Here is a 15,281-nt window from a genome sequence, read left to right as displayed (position 1 = left end):
TATATAAAGAGTGACTGAATGAGAGAAAACATAACAAAGATTTCTGCCTGACCAATCCGTTAGTTATCTCCGTGATTTCATGCCATTCCTAAACCCGCATCACAAAGAATGAAATGGCTAATATTATTTAAGCATGTATTTAGCACATTTTCCATGTGTTAAGGGCTTTAAACACTTTATATATACATACTACTTCTTTTTATCTTCATAACAAGTCGAATCAATGAATAGTAATATCCTCACTTTGCAGTTGAGAAAACTGAAGCACAGAGAGCTTAAGTCACTTGCACTCACCAGTCATGAGTGGGACTAAGATTTGAATGAAGGAAGTCTGAATGCAGTCAGTGCTCTTTCTCCTCATCTACACTGAATATTTTAGCTCATCATTCCAAGATATGATAAACATGTAACAAATATCATTTAAGTACTATGTTATTGGGGAAAGCCATAATGCACAAAAATCCTGCAACCACAAAATACAGTGACACTGAAAATCAAGTTTCCCAAATGTCTACTGAGGATTCTACACTGTGAAACTATGAAGGATAGTAAGTAACATACTTTCTTAATATATATTCTTTTATAAAATAAGTCAATGACTCATTTTTACTTTATATACTAAAATTCTTCCCTAAAGATGAGCCACTAGATTTATCAACTTTAAAGCTCACTTTTTAAAAGTTACTTTGCAAAATGGTTTATAAGATTTATTATTAACATTTTAAATAATATCCCCTTTTAAAATTTTTTAAGACTAACAAAAATAAAAGTACATTATTAGAGTCTTCTAATCTCTTTATTTAGGCAAACCAGTTATTAAATACATATTTAATAGACTGCCAAAAATCACTGGTTCACTAGCACAAACATGAATGGGCAAAACTTAAAAGATAATTTAAGCAATGGAAAAAAAGGATGATGTTTCTAAGGCGTAGTTAACTCATACTAGAAGCGGTTTTTCTTATTCTGTAATCAGAGGATAATGCAAAAACCATCTGTGTAGTCAAACATATTGTAGCCATACCCCCTTCAAAGTCAGTTGAAGTTCAGGCAGGCGTTTTGCTTTCATTGTCCTTGGAAGTCAAATTCTGTTGTCAACAAGTTCACATGCCTGCAATACATCATACTATTCGGTATGAGCTAATAAGGGTATTTCAAAGTATTTATGATGTACAGGTAATGGAAAAAGTGGAGGAAAATTCTGTAATAAATCTGAAACATAAGAGATGATTGATTTTTTAGATAGATCATAAGTAGGTTTTTCAAAAAGTTCAGTGAAATAATAAAGACTGGGGTACATATTGCAGGATTCCATTAATGTAAAATGTCCAGAACAGGCAAATCCAGAGACATAGAAAACAGATTTATGGCTGCCTCAGGCTGGTGCTGCAGGGGGCAGTGACTGTTAATGGGCACAGGGTTTCTTTCTGGGTGAAGAAAATGTTCTAAAATTAGTGTGACAGATACACAATTCTGTCAATATAATAATAACCACTGAACTGTACATTTTAAAAGGGTGAATTTTATGGTATGTGAATGAGATCTCAACAGTTTTTCTTAAAAAATGAAGACACAATCAGTCTGAACAAGGAGCAGAGAGGGACTACTGCAAACATCCTTGGGGACTCACTCAGGATTGCCTAGATGTGCTCTTTGGGACTGAGTGGCCCCATCCTCATCCAGTAGGAGGAGCTGCTCTCCAGTTCAGCTTTCCATAAAATTAGTGATTTCTACCCCCACCCCCACCCCCACCCCAGGAAGGGAAGGGGAGAGAACTATGATCAGTTCTTCACTTATGACAAAACCTGCACTAGCATAATAAATAATAAAATACTTATTAATCTCAACGTCCTATTCTTCTGATAGTTCAACATTATAATAAATATTAGCTGTTCAACTTGACTTTGTCCCTGAAACAATTTAAACTGAGTAATACCAACTTTTAAATTTTTTATGTATTATTTCTCCTCTCACGTTACTACCCATTAAATATTTAATTTCATTCATAATTCTCTAGTCTAGACAGATCATTTGTTTTATTATTTTTATCCTTCCTATATGTTGACCATGTCATCAATTTCTGAAATAATTCCTATTAAATCTAGACATACTTTCCTGTTTAATGAAATATAGCACAGCTCATGCCACAAAAAAAAACAGCATTATATTTGGCTATATACTGGACATATATTTTCTTTTATTTTTTTAAATTTAATTTAATTTTATTATGTGATGTTAGTCACCATACAGTACATCATTAGTTTATGATGTAGTGTTCCATGATTCATTATTTTCATATACTTTCTTTTAAAAAGCAAGCATCATGCCAATGTCTTATGTTGTTGAATAAGTCATGTGCTCGCTGTTTATCAGTTGTTATTTCATTTCTAGTAATTACGTGCATGATTTTTTTAAATGCAGGAGAGGTTCTGTATTCCTTTAATTAGGAGCCAAAGGGTTTGCAGCCACAAATCTCCATTGTCAAAAACTGATCTTAAAAGATTGGTTGTGAAACATGGAACAATAGTGACAAAACACTTTGCCTTTGAACTTAGAATACAAAAGATAGCTTCTACAGTTTCTCCATTTGAAAGAATTTGTTATAAAATAAAATACCAAATTTTCTCTCACATTTACCTAGTGGAAAATTATAACCATTAATTCAAATCAAATTGTGCTTTCCTAGGAATGCCTTTACACTGCCAAAGGATTTAATAACCATTTTCCAGGGGTATCATCCATAGGGAAGCTTGAGTTTTTGCCTTTCTTGCCCAATTTGCCAATTTCACCAATGTTAATAACTGTCTACTAATGGGCAAGCCAGAGTTGCACTGCTTCTTCTGTGTTGTGCATAATTTTCTTTCTTACATTTTAATTATTTTGATGAGTTATAAAATTTTATCTTATGAAGAATATGACATTTCAGGGATTTCACTCGATCTCTTGCAGTCGTGAATAATGTTCTTGCTCACTTCCACTGTTGGATCAGTAACAGTGGACAGACTTTAAGGTGACCTCCTATGATTCTGACCTCCTGCTATTCTCGCTTTTGTGTGACACCCACCCTGTGAGTGAGAGTGGGACTATGATTTGCTTATTCTAACAAACAGAATATAGCACAGGTGATGGGATGTCACTGATATGATTATGTTATAGTATATAAGACTCCATCTCCCACATGACAGGGAATTGTGAGTGATCTCTAGGAAATGTGGACAGTCCATAGGACTTAAGGGTGGTCTCTAGCCAAGAGCCAGCAAAAAGCGCAGGGCATTTAATTCTACAGCCTTGAAAAAATGATATCTTCTCACAACCTGAATGAAGCTGGAAGTGAACTCTTCCCAAGCCAAGCCTCCAGATGATCGTGCAGCCAGCTGACACTTACTCTGACTGCAGCCTTGTGACCCTGAGCAGAAGACCCAGTTAAATAGCACCTGGACTCCCGACCCAGGAGAATTGTGAGAAAATAAATGGGTGTTGTTGTAAGCCACTAAGTTTGTGGTATTTGTTATGCAGTGACAGAAAACTAGTAAAATTGGTAATAAATCTTTAAGTAGAGTTGTGTAAAGTCCTATTTGCAAATTCTACTAAGTGGTAATGTTTAATATAAAACTACTTACATTGTTTCTAGATTTTAAAAATTTAAATAGATCACCTCTCTGAAGACTTTCTATGGATTTTTTTATTTTCTATTGCAAATTATAATTACTATCAATATTAAATTAAAATTTTATATTTACTTAAAATTTTTAAAATTTAATCTAATATCTATATTTTAAAAACTTCATCATTTTAGCATTTCATATTCATCTAATTGCTAATGCAAAATTCATGCTTCATGAATTTTGTATTTAGAGTTATGAAATGCAAATTTAGGAGTAATATAAATTGCTTAATAATGCAAAATATTTCAGTCTCTAGGTGCAGCCTTTGAAAAGACTGTACTAGTTCTATTACCTCTGAAACCATAAATCATAACACAAAAAGAAGGAAGAAAATAGAAGTCTGCATTATCGGGAAACAGTACTTCTTTGTACAGGATTCTACTGCATTCATACTGAAAAGAGAATTAGAGAAGTTAATTAATTCATCTTTGCTCTTACCTGCTTCTACTTCCTGCCTAAATCTCACCACAATCTTGAGCAGTTTCTGTCTCTAATTTTGGCAGTTGTACCACCTACAAAGCTTCATAGCATTCAGACATGAGATTATAGGCCACAGATATGGAGAAGAATTTCTCTGAGGCCTGAAGACATTAAATTGTGATAGCCAGTCTCAAAGATGGACCCCCATGGTTCTCACTTTCTGATATCAATGCCTTTGTGTAATCCCCTCCCATTTTGAATCATGGCCGGCCTATGTGACCAAAAGAATATACTTTGGAGGTTAGGTTATAAAAGGCACTACACCTTCTACCTTGCTGTCATGGACCACTTCATTCTGGCGCAAACCAACAACCATGTCCTGAAGACACTCTAGTTGCCACATGGAGAGGTCCCTATGGAGAGGAAATGAGGCCTTCCAGGACACTAGCACCAAACTGGCTGGCCAGCAAGTGAGCCCCCTTAAAAGCAGATCCTCCAACACCAGTCAAGCCTTCAGATGACAGTAGTTTTTCCCAAAATCTTGACTGTGACCTCATGGGAAACCCTATGCTAGACCCACCCAAATAAAGCATTCCCAAGTTCCCAACACACAAAAACCCTGAAAAATAATATATATTTACTGTCATTTTAAGCCACTATCTTGGAGTAACTTGTTATATAGCAATAGATAATAGTAACAAGAGTGGTTATCTAGGATTACAGGTCATATTATACCAATGCTAACTGCTGGATCCTGAGCAACAGGGCATGCATGTGTTTTGTTTTTGTTTTGTTTTATTTTTAATACATTTACTTTATTTATTTGTGATATACAGGGTCCTCAATAGTATAGAGCCCAGATCAAGTTTCTCTCTTGCCTGGGTCTAACAATGGTACTGTTAATCAAACATGGTAGTTATCAAACACTAAGAACTATTCTAGACTTGGCATGCCTGAACATATGCATGGTATTAATATTTTAGAGCACAGTTACTAAACTTGGTAGTATATCTAAATATCTTGAAACAGTGGAAAACTTATTGCTTAGGGAGTCTAGTAAAATCATTTTCCTAGTTCTACAAAGAAATTAGAAAAATACTGACTATAAAATAATTAGGAAAGTATGAGGACCAAAATAACCATAAAATACTAATGACTACATTTACAGAATTTGAAAAAATAAAAGCAATGCAAAATTGTTCTGTTAAAGGCCACAGTTAACTATGAACATACTTTGTTTTTTTCAGAGAACAAAGGTTTGGAAACAACATCAATCTAAAGTAGAGATAAATAAGAATTATCATAAAAGACATATACACTAAATAAGCATTACCAACAAAAACAGGAATTCAACTTTTTCTAAGACTAAGCAATGAAAAGAGAAGATCAGACTAACCTGTCTAGGATTAGAAACACTAAAATAAAACCTGGTAGTTGCTTCTACACCTTTTACACATCAATACATATTACCACGAAATTGTGATATTTTTTAAATCCTTCAAAAATAAAGTACAATTTCTATAGGAAAAGGCTAGAGTGTGAAGTACTCTGTGAAGATTCATTCAGTCTCTTCCCCTTTCTTTTCCTCAGGTAGGACAATTTGATCCATACTTTAAGGGTCAACCATTTTCTTGTTGGTTGAAACTAATTTTAAACTTAGGTAGGAATTTAAGGAGCTCTAGCCCAATTCTCAGAGACTTAGCATCAAGTCAGGCTTACTGTTTACCTACTTATGATCTGGGCCTCAGTTCTCAGATTCAAATTCCTGCTTTGTTCTTAAAGACTGGTTACCATCTTGTACTCCAGTTGTGGGAATTGCAATCTGCCTTATTCTTGTGTCCACGAAGCAGTTTTGGTATACATGTTCTATCCCTCGATCATAAGGGCCCCAACTTTATTCTTGCCATTTTCCCACACAGGGAATACAGTCCCTGAATTCAAGCCAAGTCTTATGGTCATATTTGCACTCACATTCCTGACTTTGATAACCTACAAGTCTCTGAATTTTCTCTTATGTTATCTGCCCTGAAAATAACTGCCTGCCTCAATTTTCACCTGTTAGTGTTATCTATGAAATCATGCTCTGCCTGGACTTCCTCCAAATTATCAGCTGTAGTTCACTGGGTATCTCTCTTTTCTATCTATCCCAACCTGGAAGGTAGGTTTAATTCAAAGTCCTGGCCTCTTCCATATGTCTTGTCAAGCTGTAGGTAAGCAAAATGTAGTCACTACAGACTACAACCAGTAAGTAAAAATCAGAAAATACATTTTTTCTGAAAGAGACAGAATTACTTAAAAATTAACATTTTTTTTCCAGAATGCTCTAGCAACAGTAGTACTTTCTCCATAATCAAATTAACTATGACTTTTTCTTCGAACAAAGAAAACACGGTCTCCAAATTCTTGATAAAATGTATGTATCTGAGACACTATTATGCAATACGTAGTTAAGACTGTCTTGGGCAAAGGATAGAAACTAATAACAGATGTCGAACAGAAGGATTTTATATTCTGAAATTCTAACACTAGAGTTAGAAGCCAAAATACAGTTTACTTTAAACAGACTCTTCTAACAGAAAGATGTATGAGAAAAGAGGAGGAGACACTCCTTTCTATAGTTAGAAAAGTAAACATCTCTGAAGTCCAGGTGCCTTAAGGGTGTTATTTTGTCTGCCATTCTAAGGCTATGATATTTTGATTTGCATCAGAAGAAAACTGAGTATAATTTTTCTTTGTCAAACTTTAATGTAATATGATTTGATTATTTATAATCTACTCTTTCAGATCTGAAAAACTCTTTCAAAAACCTCTATACTTTGACAACAATTTTCTAGGCATTGTTGAGAGTAAATTCCAGCTCCAATTTCATTTTTATCTTCAATCCTGACAAGTCAGTTCTGGCATAAATATTTTAGATCTGTGGAGTCATATAAATTTGCATAACCTACTTAGTACAACAAAGAGACTACTGATTAAATCAATCCGGGAGCCATGTAAAATGCTTTTTTTTTTAAGCAACTATAGAATTTCCTGACTGTGGCACTCCAGAATGAAGTTTGAAAACTTTGCATTAAAAAAAAAGCTGCTTACAATTAGGTAACACGTATAAAATCTGATGTTAACAAATATATATGAAACCTCTCCCTGCCTTCTCTCTTTTTTTTAATAGCATTCTTCTTTTCTATTATGTATCAGTGGATGACTTAAGAATTTAAAGAATCTGGCTCATCAGATATGTTCCAAGAAGTTTTTCAAATAAAGACAGTAAAGCATATAAAATAGAATGGTAGTTCTATGGTATTTAAAAGAGTCCTGGCCAATAAAGATTGTCTACTACCTTGTTTTTATCAGAGATCTCTTGAGAAAGAACTTGAGATCAATTCAAGCTATCCAGGGACAGCAAAAAGAATGGACGAATAGCACCTAGAGCCCCATGTCTGTTCTCTAATATTAACTGACAGTAAGGATTTTGATCCAATTGTAACATGTAGGGAGTGAAAGAGGGGAGGAAATAAAGAGGTAAGAACTATAATATCTCAATGCCCAAAAGCATGAGTACATAAATATTTACTAATATGTAACTGACTACATGAAGTCTTTAAAAATAATTGTAATGATTATTAGTAAATACCTTATCCTAAAATCTTGAAATCAGAAATAGCATATAGTACAGGGAAGAAAAAAATTCTTAAATGCCAACAATGTAAGACCAAAGAACAAATAAATTTGTTAATATAACTACTTTTATATACTCTGATCCTAAAATATACCAAGTTTCCAATAAAACCAGTTTTCTTACTTTTCCTGGTTGAAAAAAATAAAAACACATTGTGTTATAAATATCAAATCCATCCGTAAACACTGAATAAATACAATGTTTTATTTTGGGGAAAAGTTTCTGGGAAGTAAGATTTAAAATGAAGTAACTTTTGACCCAAACATTAAATTTAAAAATAGCAGTATAAGGCTAAATACTAAATAACTCTTGAACAACCAAAATAATATGCTATTTTGAAATGTTTCCATTTTCAAAAGAGTTCATATAATATTTATACTACTTAGGAGAAGATATCTCTTACTTGTAAGTCTATCATTTTATGAAAAAAAATACAGAAATCACTAAGGAGGCTGGTTCACAACAACTTAATTCCATGCTTAGTGTTTACTCAGGAAAAATAAATGATGATTTGGCCAGCAGTGTGAGTGTATGATTGATAGCAACAATTTCGGAACTGAACAATTTTGAACAGGATTTTTACTACTACTCTATGTTTCTGCACTATATGTACATAGCATATGATGTCTATATATATGAGAGAGACATAGATATTAATATTTTGATAAACTTCATATCAAACACACAGCTTTAGTACATAGATTAGAAACCAACTCAGTAGCTCATCTTGATTAATATTTAAAAAGGCCTGAACTTGGATTTTTGAAGTTTTCTATGTCAATTTTGACTGTCAAAGTGTTTCATACATACATAATACAGAAAGTGAAGTAATTTATTTTACCAGCTTCTGGCCTTAATTTCAGAGACTTTAAAAACCTGTGTAAAATATTACATAAAACTTAAGGAGTTATCTAAAAAGGATTATTAATTTTCTACAAATCACATTATAAAAATTACTTCAAACTGAATCATATTCTATGTTTGTAAGACTGCATACTTCTATCTACCTAAAATTTGAGGAAATGAGCTAATTTAACACACAGAAAGAATAATCAGATTAATTAAAGGGAATGATGATTATAATAAAGTATATCTAATAACATTCATACTAATGATAGTAAATGAAATAACATGGGATCCACACAGCAGTACCCTAATAAAGCATGAATCCACACTTCTAAATATCTCTGAAGTCAGCTGAAAATTGGAAGTAACTGCCTTTGGCGTATGTATAGCCAAAAGTTTCTTAGATACAAGTGCTTTTAGATTTCAGTATTTCCATGGTTTCTGTTATATTCTTTCAGATATTGTAGGTTTCTGTCCTTTTCTTTATGGTGGGCTAAAATGCTTTAGTTCTGCCTCTGTATTTGAATATCTATTTCATATATAATAACAAATACTATACATAATTTAATAAATTGCCAAGAAAAAAATGGCCAAGTTTGTATTCCACACACCTAATATTTTCTACATCAGAGAGTGGATAACTCATCAAAAGATATTTTCCTTTTACTATTATTAAAACAGTAATAAGTAACCATTCTTCTCATGGAATTTTAATCATCTAAATTGAAATACAAGTGTCCCATAATGCATAATATCCCATGCTAATACGGTTTGCCCTTACTTAATGTCAAAGCTATTTGAAGATGATTTTACTTATAATAAACAGAACATAGGGGAGCATTTATACATAAGATACTATTCTAGAACAATGTCTGAGGTCAGTCTTGGCATAATTTGACTTGTGGCTGTAACTGTATCTTACTTTAAGTGCTGTGATTTCCTCATAAACATGGCCAAATCATTTTGTGGTAAAAACAGAAGTGCATATAGCATACATGACATATTATAGCACCAGACAGATTTTCTTCTATAAACACTATTTAGGAAAAATGAGGTACATATGTTTTTCAAATATAATTTTCCCAAGGATTAAATCTGTGAGAAGGGCATATGCTTTTAAAGAAATAAAACTTTACAAATTTTGTAGTGTAAAGAACAGAGTTATCAACCCAGTAATCATTCTATCCATTATTTTTCCAGTTTTCTTGAACTCCTCTTTTGAATTCAATAGCATCTGTTGGATACTTTTACAATTCTCTAGGCAGCAAAAAACCAGAAGTTATCTATAAATTTCCATGGATAATTTCAGTTCATGATGGAGCAGGAAACTGGAAATTACCTATACATTTCCAAGATAAAGTTAATATCTATATAAAACCAGCCATATTGCTAAATGAAGTTGGTAGCTACCTAAGTGATAAATCACAGGGGCTTTGGGAGAATGCTCTATTTTTTCAACAATGCCTAAAATTCCACGATTGTAGATTACTTACTTTGTCTTAAACTACACTTAAAATATAATTACTAATGGGTAAGGTAACAGTTGAAGCATTAGAAATAATTTATATAATACCGTAAATAACTTTATTATTCTTTTACTGATGTCATACTTTGGTAGGAGGAGGATGGAAAAAAAATAAAGACGCAGAATGGAGAAGACAAGAGTAAAGAAGATAAATTTCACCTACTGTTGATTTTGAGACAGCCCACATCTGCATATTTAGATTAGATATTTGTACATGATAATTAGAGAGCTATTCTACTGGGGTGTGTGAATGAGGGCTTAAACAAAAAGAAGTAACATAACATTCTGCAGTATAAGAAGTGTAATCAAATGAGATGGTATTTATCAGAGTGTGTAAGAGTTAAAAATGCAGGTGGTGATGGTGGCAGTTGCTGTGGTTAGAAATGCTAGAAGATTAGATTTAAAGCTGACTATAAATGTAAGAAAACAAAACGGTTGGCTAATTTTTAATTTCTTGACAGTTTGGTAAACTTATCTTAATAAACTGAAATTTTTAAAGTGAAACTTTAAAATAATTTTGTCCCATTTTGGCCAACTGTCATGAAAACATTAATCATGCAATTGTACGCAGTGTGAGTCACAGAGAGTAGAAATACTGGGGAGTAAGGAAAAGGATCCTGGATTTATATGCAGAGGGTCTGAGATCAATTCTTGATCTTAACACCATTATCCATGGAATTCAGAGCAAATCTCTCAACATCACTGAGCCTCATTCTCCTCATCTATACAACAATGATATTAATACCTATTCTAATCTACCTTCAAGAAATACTGCAAAGCGCAAGAATACAATGCTTTGGAAAGGACATGAATATTCTGGTGAGGTTTGTAATCTTTTACAATTATCATCAAGGTTTTATTTATATACACCAACATTTTAGAAAAGCTGTTATGAAAAACCCAATTTCCTTCCTCATAGATTAGAAAACACAGTGCAGCACAAAAAGTGCTACCCTAATAAAGACCTGTGGATAGTAGTAAACACAACACAAGGGACAAGGAAGGTGGCTAGGTAGCTTTACTAACTCAGCCAGGATAACAGGGGGATGCTTCCCTGAACCACAGTTTTCTCATTTGTTAAATGATGGGGGCATGGGATGATGTCAAAATTTCCACCATCTCTGAAATTATTATATTACCTGGCAAAATTCACTTTCCTTGATTTTCTTAAGTCTGAAAATATAAGAACTGTAGTGAACTAGTTTTTGAGCTAATATCTGAAGCAGGCATTTTTAAAACCTGTAAAACATGAGGGTGAATAGTGCTATCATTGGTATTTTAAACTGTTCATGTATTTTCTCTGACATTTTCGTTCCTTGTCATAGAGATAAAGGTCCTTTCCACTGGTCTGTTAAATGGGTTAGGAGAATTAAATTTCATTATTTTTTAATCTAAAATTTCCTTCACAATCTCAGGTATTATTTGATAGACTGTTAAGGTAGCAAAAATTAAATTCTGTTGAATGAGATAAATTGTGGGCAACAAGAACAAACTACATTTATATTTGTACAGGTAAGAAATATGCACATAATCAGATTATATTTCTCAGAATTGAACCTCAAAAGACAAAAGTTGAATTACCTGTCTTCCCTTAAGACCCCTCTTTCCCCGGATCCCAGGAACACCCTAGAATATATAAAAGTCAAAAATAAATATTTGTTGAAAAAAATGAATGAGTTAGACATTACAGATCTTTTTTTCCTCAAACATCAATTAATGAAGTATGACGAAGAGAAAAATGAATTGTTCTTTACACTGGTATGACATTCAGAAAAGCTTCAATATATTAATTTAACTGAAGTGTCTCCTTTTCTTCTTCATAACAGCATCTTGATTTTATTCTGGAATGTATCCTATCTGTACTTTCAAATGGGATCCTGACATTCCTCTGGTGATAGTTATCTGTCCAGAGGTAGGCATACAACCAAAGCTGGCATGACCAGATAAACAGGAAGGTCTTACTTTTCCAAAACCTAAGGGACAATCACCTCATCTCTGTCTCCCTATCTCTCTGGCTGGACATAAATGAAAGCACAGTTAGCTCTTGCACTGGCAATTCTGCAACTGTATGGGAAACCTGCCTTAGTGTAAAGCCAACATTAGGCAAGGCAAAGCAGAAAGATGGTATCACCGTGCTCAAGATCATATTGTGCCTAGATCTCACCTAACCTATAGATTTCTGGTCATGTAGGAAGCGGTAGGGCATAATACGTAAACACTCAAGCATTGGAGCCGAACATCTGTGTTCAAATCCTGGCTCTGCTCTTATAACCCGTATATAGTCTTAGATAAGTCTTTCTCTCTGTATGCCTCAAATTTTTTCATCTACAGTGAGAATAATAATAATAGTACCTATCTTACTGGGATTTGTGAGCATTAAAGGAGTTAATTCATATAAAGTATTTGCATAGTGCCTTGCATATATATAACCATTCAGTAAACTGTTTGCTATTACCGTTACCATCATTATTAAAAATTTCCTCATTTTTGAGCCAGTTTGAGTTGGGGTTTTCTGCTACTGACAGTCCAAAATATCCTCACTGATATAATCACGTTGAGACTTAGAATCACTTAGAAGCCTTAGAGACTAAGATATCTGCCAGAACCATGTAGCTTGGAATTTATAGTAGATACAGATAAGTTAGAAGATATCATTAACTGAAGTAATCCATCCACTTCCAATTCAACAGTGTTTGATACATACTTATCTACTGTCTTATCAAAAGGGTATGGGTGAGCAATAGGACTCATTTCATTAAGACTTTATATATTTTTACGTAATATAGCCAACCGTTTTTTCAAAAAATAAGGTAATTATTTTTTATAACTTTAGTAGCTCTACTAAATCTCTGCAGGAAACCCAAGGATAATACAGACAAAATTATATAAGCACTTTGTCAATTAGATATATATATACACATATGTACATTACTGACTCCCAGGAAGGAATTTTTCTCTTTGTTTTCAGGAATGATTAGCATTATACTCTTTTTGTTTGCTCTTCTCTACGCTTCTTCTCTACTCTCTTCTCTATACATACACAGTTTATAACATAATAACAACACACTGTTAGCTATATTATTCATAGTTTTAATGAAAATTTTGAAGTAGCCAAATAGTATTAGGACATGTTACCCATGATAGTCATAATATCACACAATTGTCTTATATTTATGATTTGAGACAGGTGTTAACATTTTCACATAGACTGGTCAAAACTAGTGAGCATGATTACAGGCAGTGTGCCTAATGTTGGTCAGTGATGGGATCCTTAAATTCAAGATGATAACATTTTGCAAGAATATATAATTTTGCTTTATTTATTACATTATTAACTAGAAATAAGGTCAGGAAAGTATTATATCATGAGCAGCAGAGTAATCACAATGTAAACTGTATATACTCCTTTGGTCAATGAGCAGTAGTTCAATTCTTTGCATGAAGAGATTGGAAACATGATCTATAAATCTGCTGTATCACATGGCAATTAAGTAGCTTAGTTGTGGGATCACACTGAAGATATTTCTGCAAGTGAAAGAAATGACTTGTATATTCACCAAGGGACAATCTTCATCTCATCTCATCAAAGGAAACTGGACATTTTGATTGTCACTGCAGCACATTTAAACTCTGAATATCTCTCCTCTGTCAGGAAATTCACAAGTGATTACAAGAAAATGTGATATAATTCACTCAAACTATATATTTGAAAAATTCATCCAGCAAAGAATAGTCAGGTTTACTTTCACTTGCAAAAACCAGTTTCCAGAAATGAAAACTCTGGCTTGAATAGCATACCTATAATAATAGTGTTGAATACTAAATTCTGAATATGATTATTTTCAAACCCAATGTTGTTCAATTCTATTTTTTCAATGAGTACTGACAGTAAAATGAAGGAATACAAATAGAAAGCAATGAACTGCATACAATGCTGAAAACTAGACATGATGGAATTGGAACGCCAGAACTCTGTTTTAAAGTAACAACCATTTGCAAAGATTCTATCTTTATTCACAAGTACCTTTATTCACAGTAGGCATCTGTCTCATACCTACATTTATGAACAGTTATCTTCCATTATTAAACAAAAAATATATCTTCTGAGGCTGGATTATTTACTGTATATTATACTATCAAATATAAGGCCTGTCAAGAGCTTGTGCTTAAAGGTTAATGAATTATAAAATAAAATTTTCATAATTAGGCATTTTAATATTCCAACTTGTGTTTTTTTTAATTGCATTTAAAATAGCTAACCATATATGTTTGTATCACCTTACTTCCTTAAAACAAAAGTCAGTAAAATTCCAGAGAGTCTAATTATATTTCCGGTAGGTGATTTTTCTTAAAGCCGCGTGCTTCACTCCATAAGATTCCCTGCCTGACACGTGAGCTTATAAACTCTGCGGTACTATTATAAGCATATCGCTTCAGAAATAATATTTGAAGGAAATGGACTTACTCTCTCTCCTTCAGGTCCCCGTTGCCCTACTTCTCCAGGAGAGCCAATAAAACCCTTAGAGGGAGCAAACAGTCTTTGTATTATTTCATTTGAATACTTACCCTGCAAGGAATTCTAAACAGAGATCATAAATTTGTTCGTAATAATATGAAACTCTAAGGCAGAACAGAATAAATAACTTCGTTCCTTTGCTTTACCACCTTCCTTCCAGAAGTTACAGACCTTTCCATTAAAAAAAAAAAAAAAAAAGAAAAAAAAGTAGGGAACATAACTGAAGATGTAGGGACAAATGAAAATCAAGACCAAATCCTTTTCTCTGTTGGATTTTATAGTGGGGAGAAAATATATAATTAACTAAAATGTAAGGCAGAATGGAAGTACCGAAAGATACTTAGTACAGAGTAAGAAGAAATCCATTCCAATGTGGCAGGAGGTAAAGGCAATAAAAAAAACACTTCAAAAGAGACTGGCACTTGAGACAGGCATACAGAGTAGATAAAATCCTGACAAACAGAGGATGGAGAAAGGAAACTCCAAGCAGAGCAATTATAGGAAATGGAAACAAAGAACTTCAGGAAGTGTCTCTAAATAGTAACGGATAACATTATACCTGTAAAATGCTTTGGAGAAGACCAAAGATCCATTGTATCCTAAAGAAGATTCCAACTGGTCTGACAACAAGGG

The 15,281-nt window shown here is 33.3% G+C and overlaps 1 protein-coding gene across 1 annotated transcript in view; it reads right to left on the bottom strand.

Moving 5' to 3' along the window:
* Window positions 1-15,281, bottom strand: part of COL24A1 (collagen type XXIV alpha 1 chain) — a 381,932-nt gene that overhangs the window by 262,042 nt on the left and 104,609 nt on the right. Inside the window, exons 11-12 of the mRNA XM_088022947.1 lie at window positions 14,598-14,651; window positions 11,714-11,758 (exon numbers count right to left, since the gene is read on the bottom strand). Coding sequence (XP_087879073.1) covers window positions 11,714-11,758; window positions 14,598-14,651 — 99 coding nt within the window. The remainder of the gene's footprint in view (window positions 1-11,713; window positions 11,759-14,597; window positions 14,652-15,281) is intronic.

This window comes from Eumetopias jubatus, unplaced genomic scaffold (assembly GCF_037043125.1).
Source record: "Eumetopias jubatus isolate StellerSeaLion01/CBP00866 unplaced genomic scaffold, mEumJub1_p1.0 scaffold_4, whole genome shotgun sequence".
NCBI classification, from domain to species: domain Eukaryota; kingdom Metazoa; phylum Chordata; class Mammalia; order Carnivora; family Otariidae; genus Eumetopias; species Eumetopias jubatus.
Note: the sequence above shows the minus strand (reverse complement) of the source record. Positions and strands in the feature narration are given on the sequence as shown.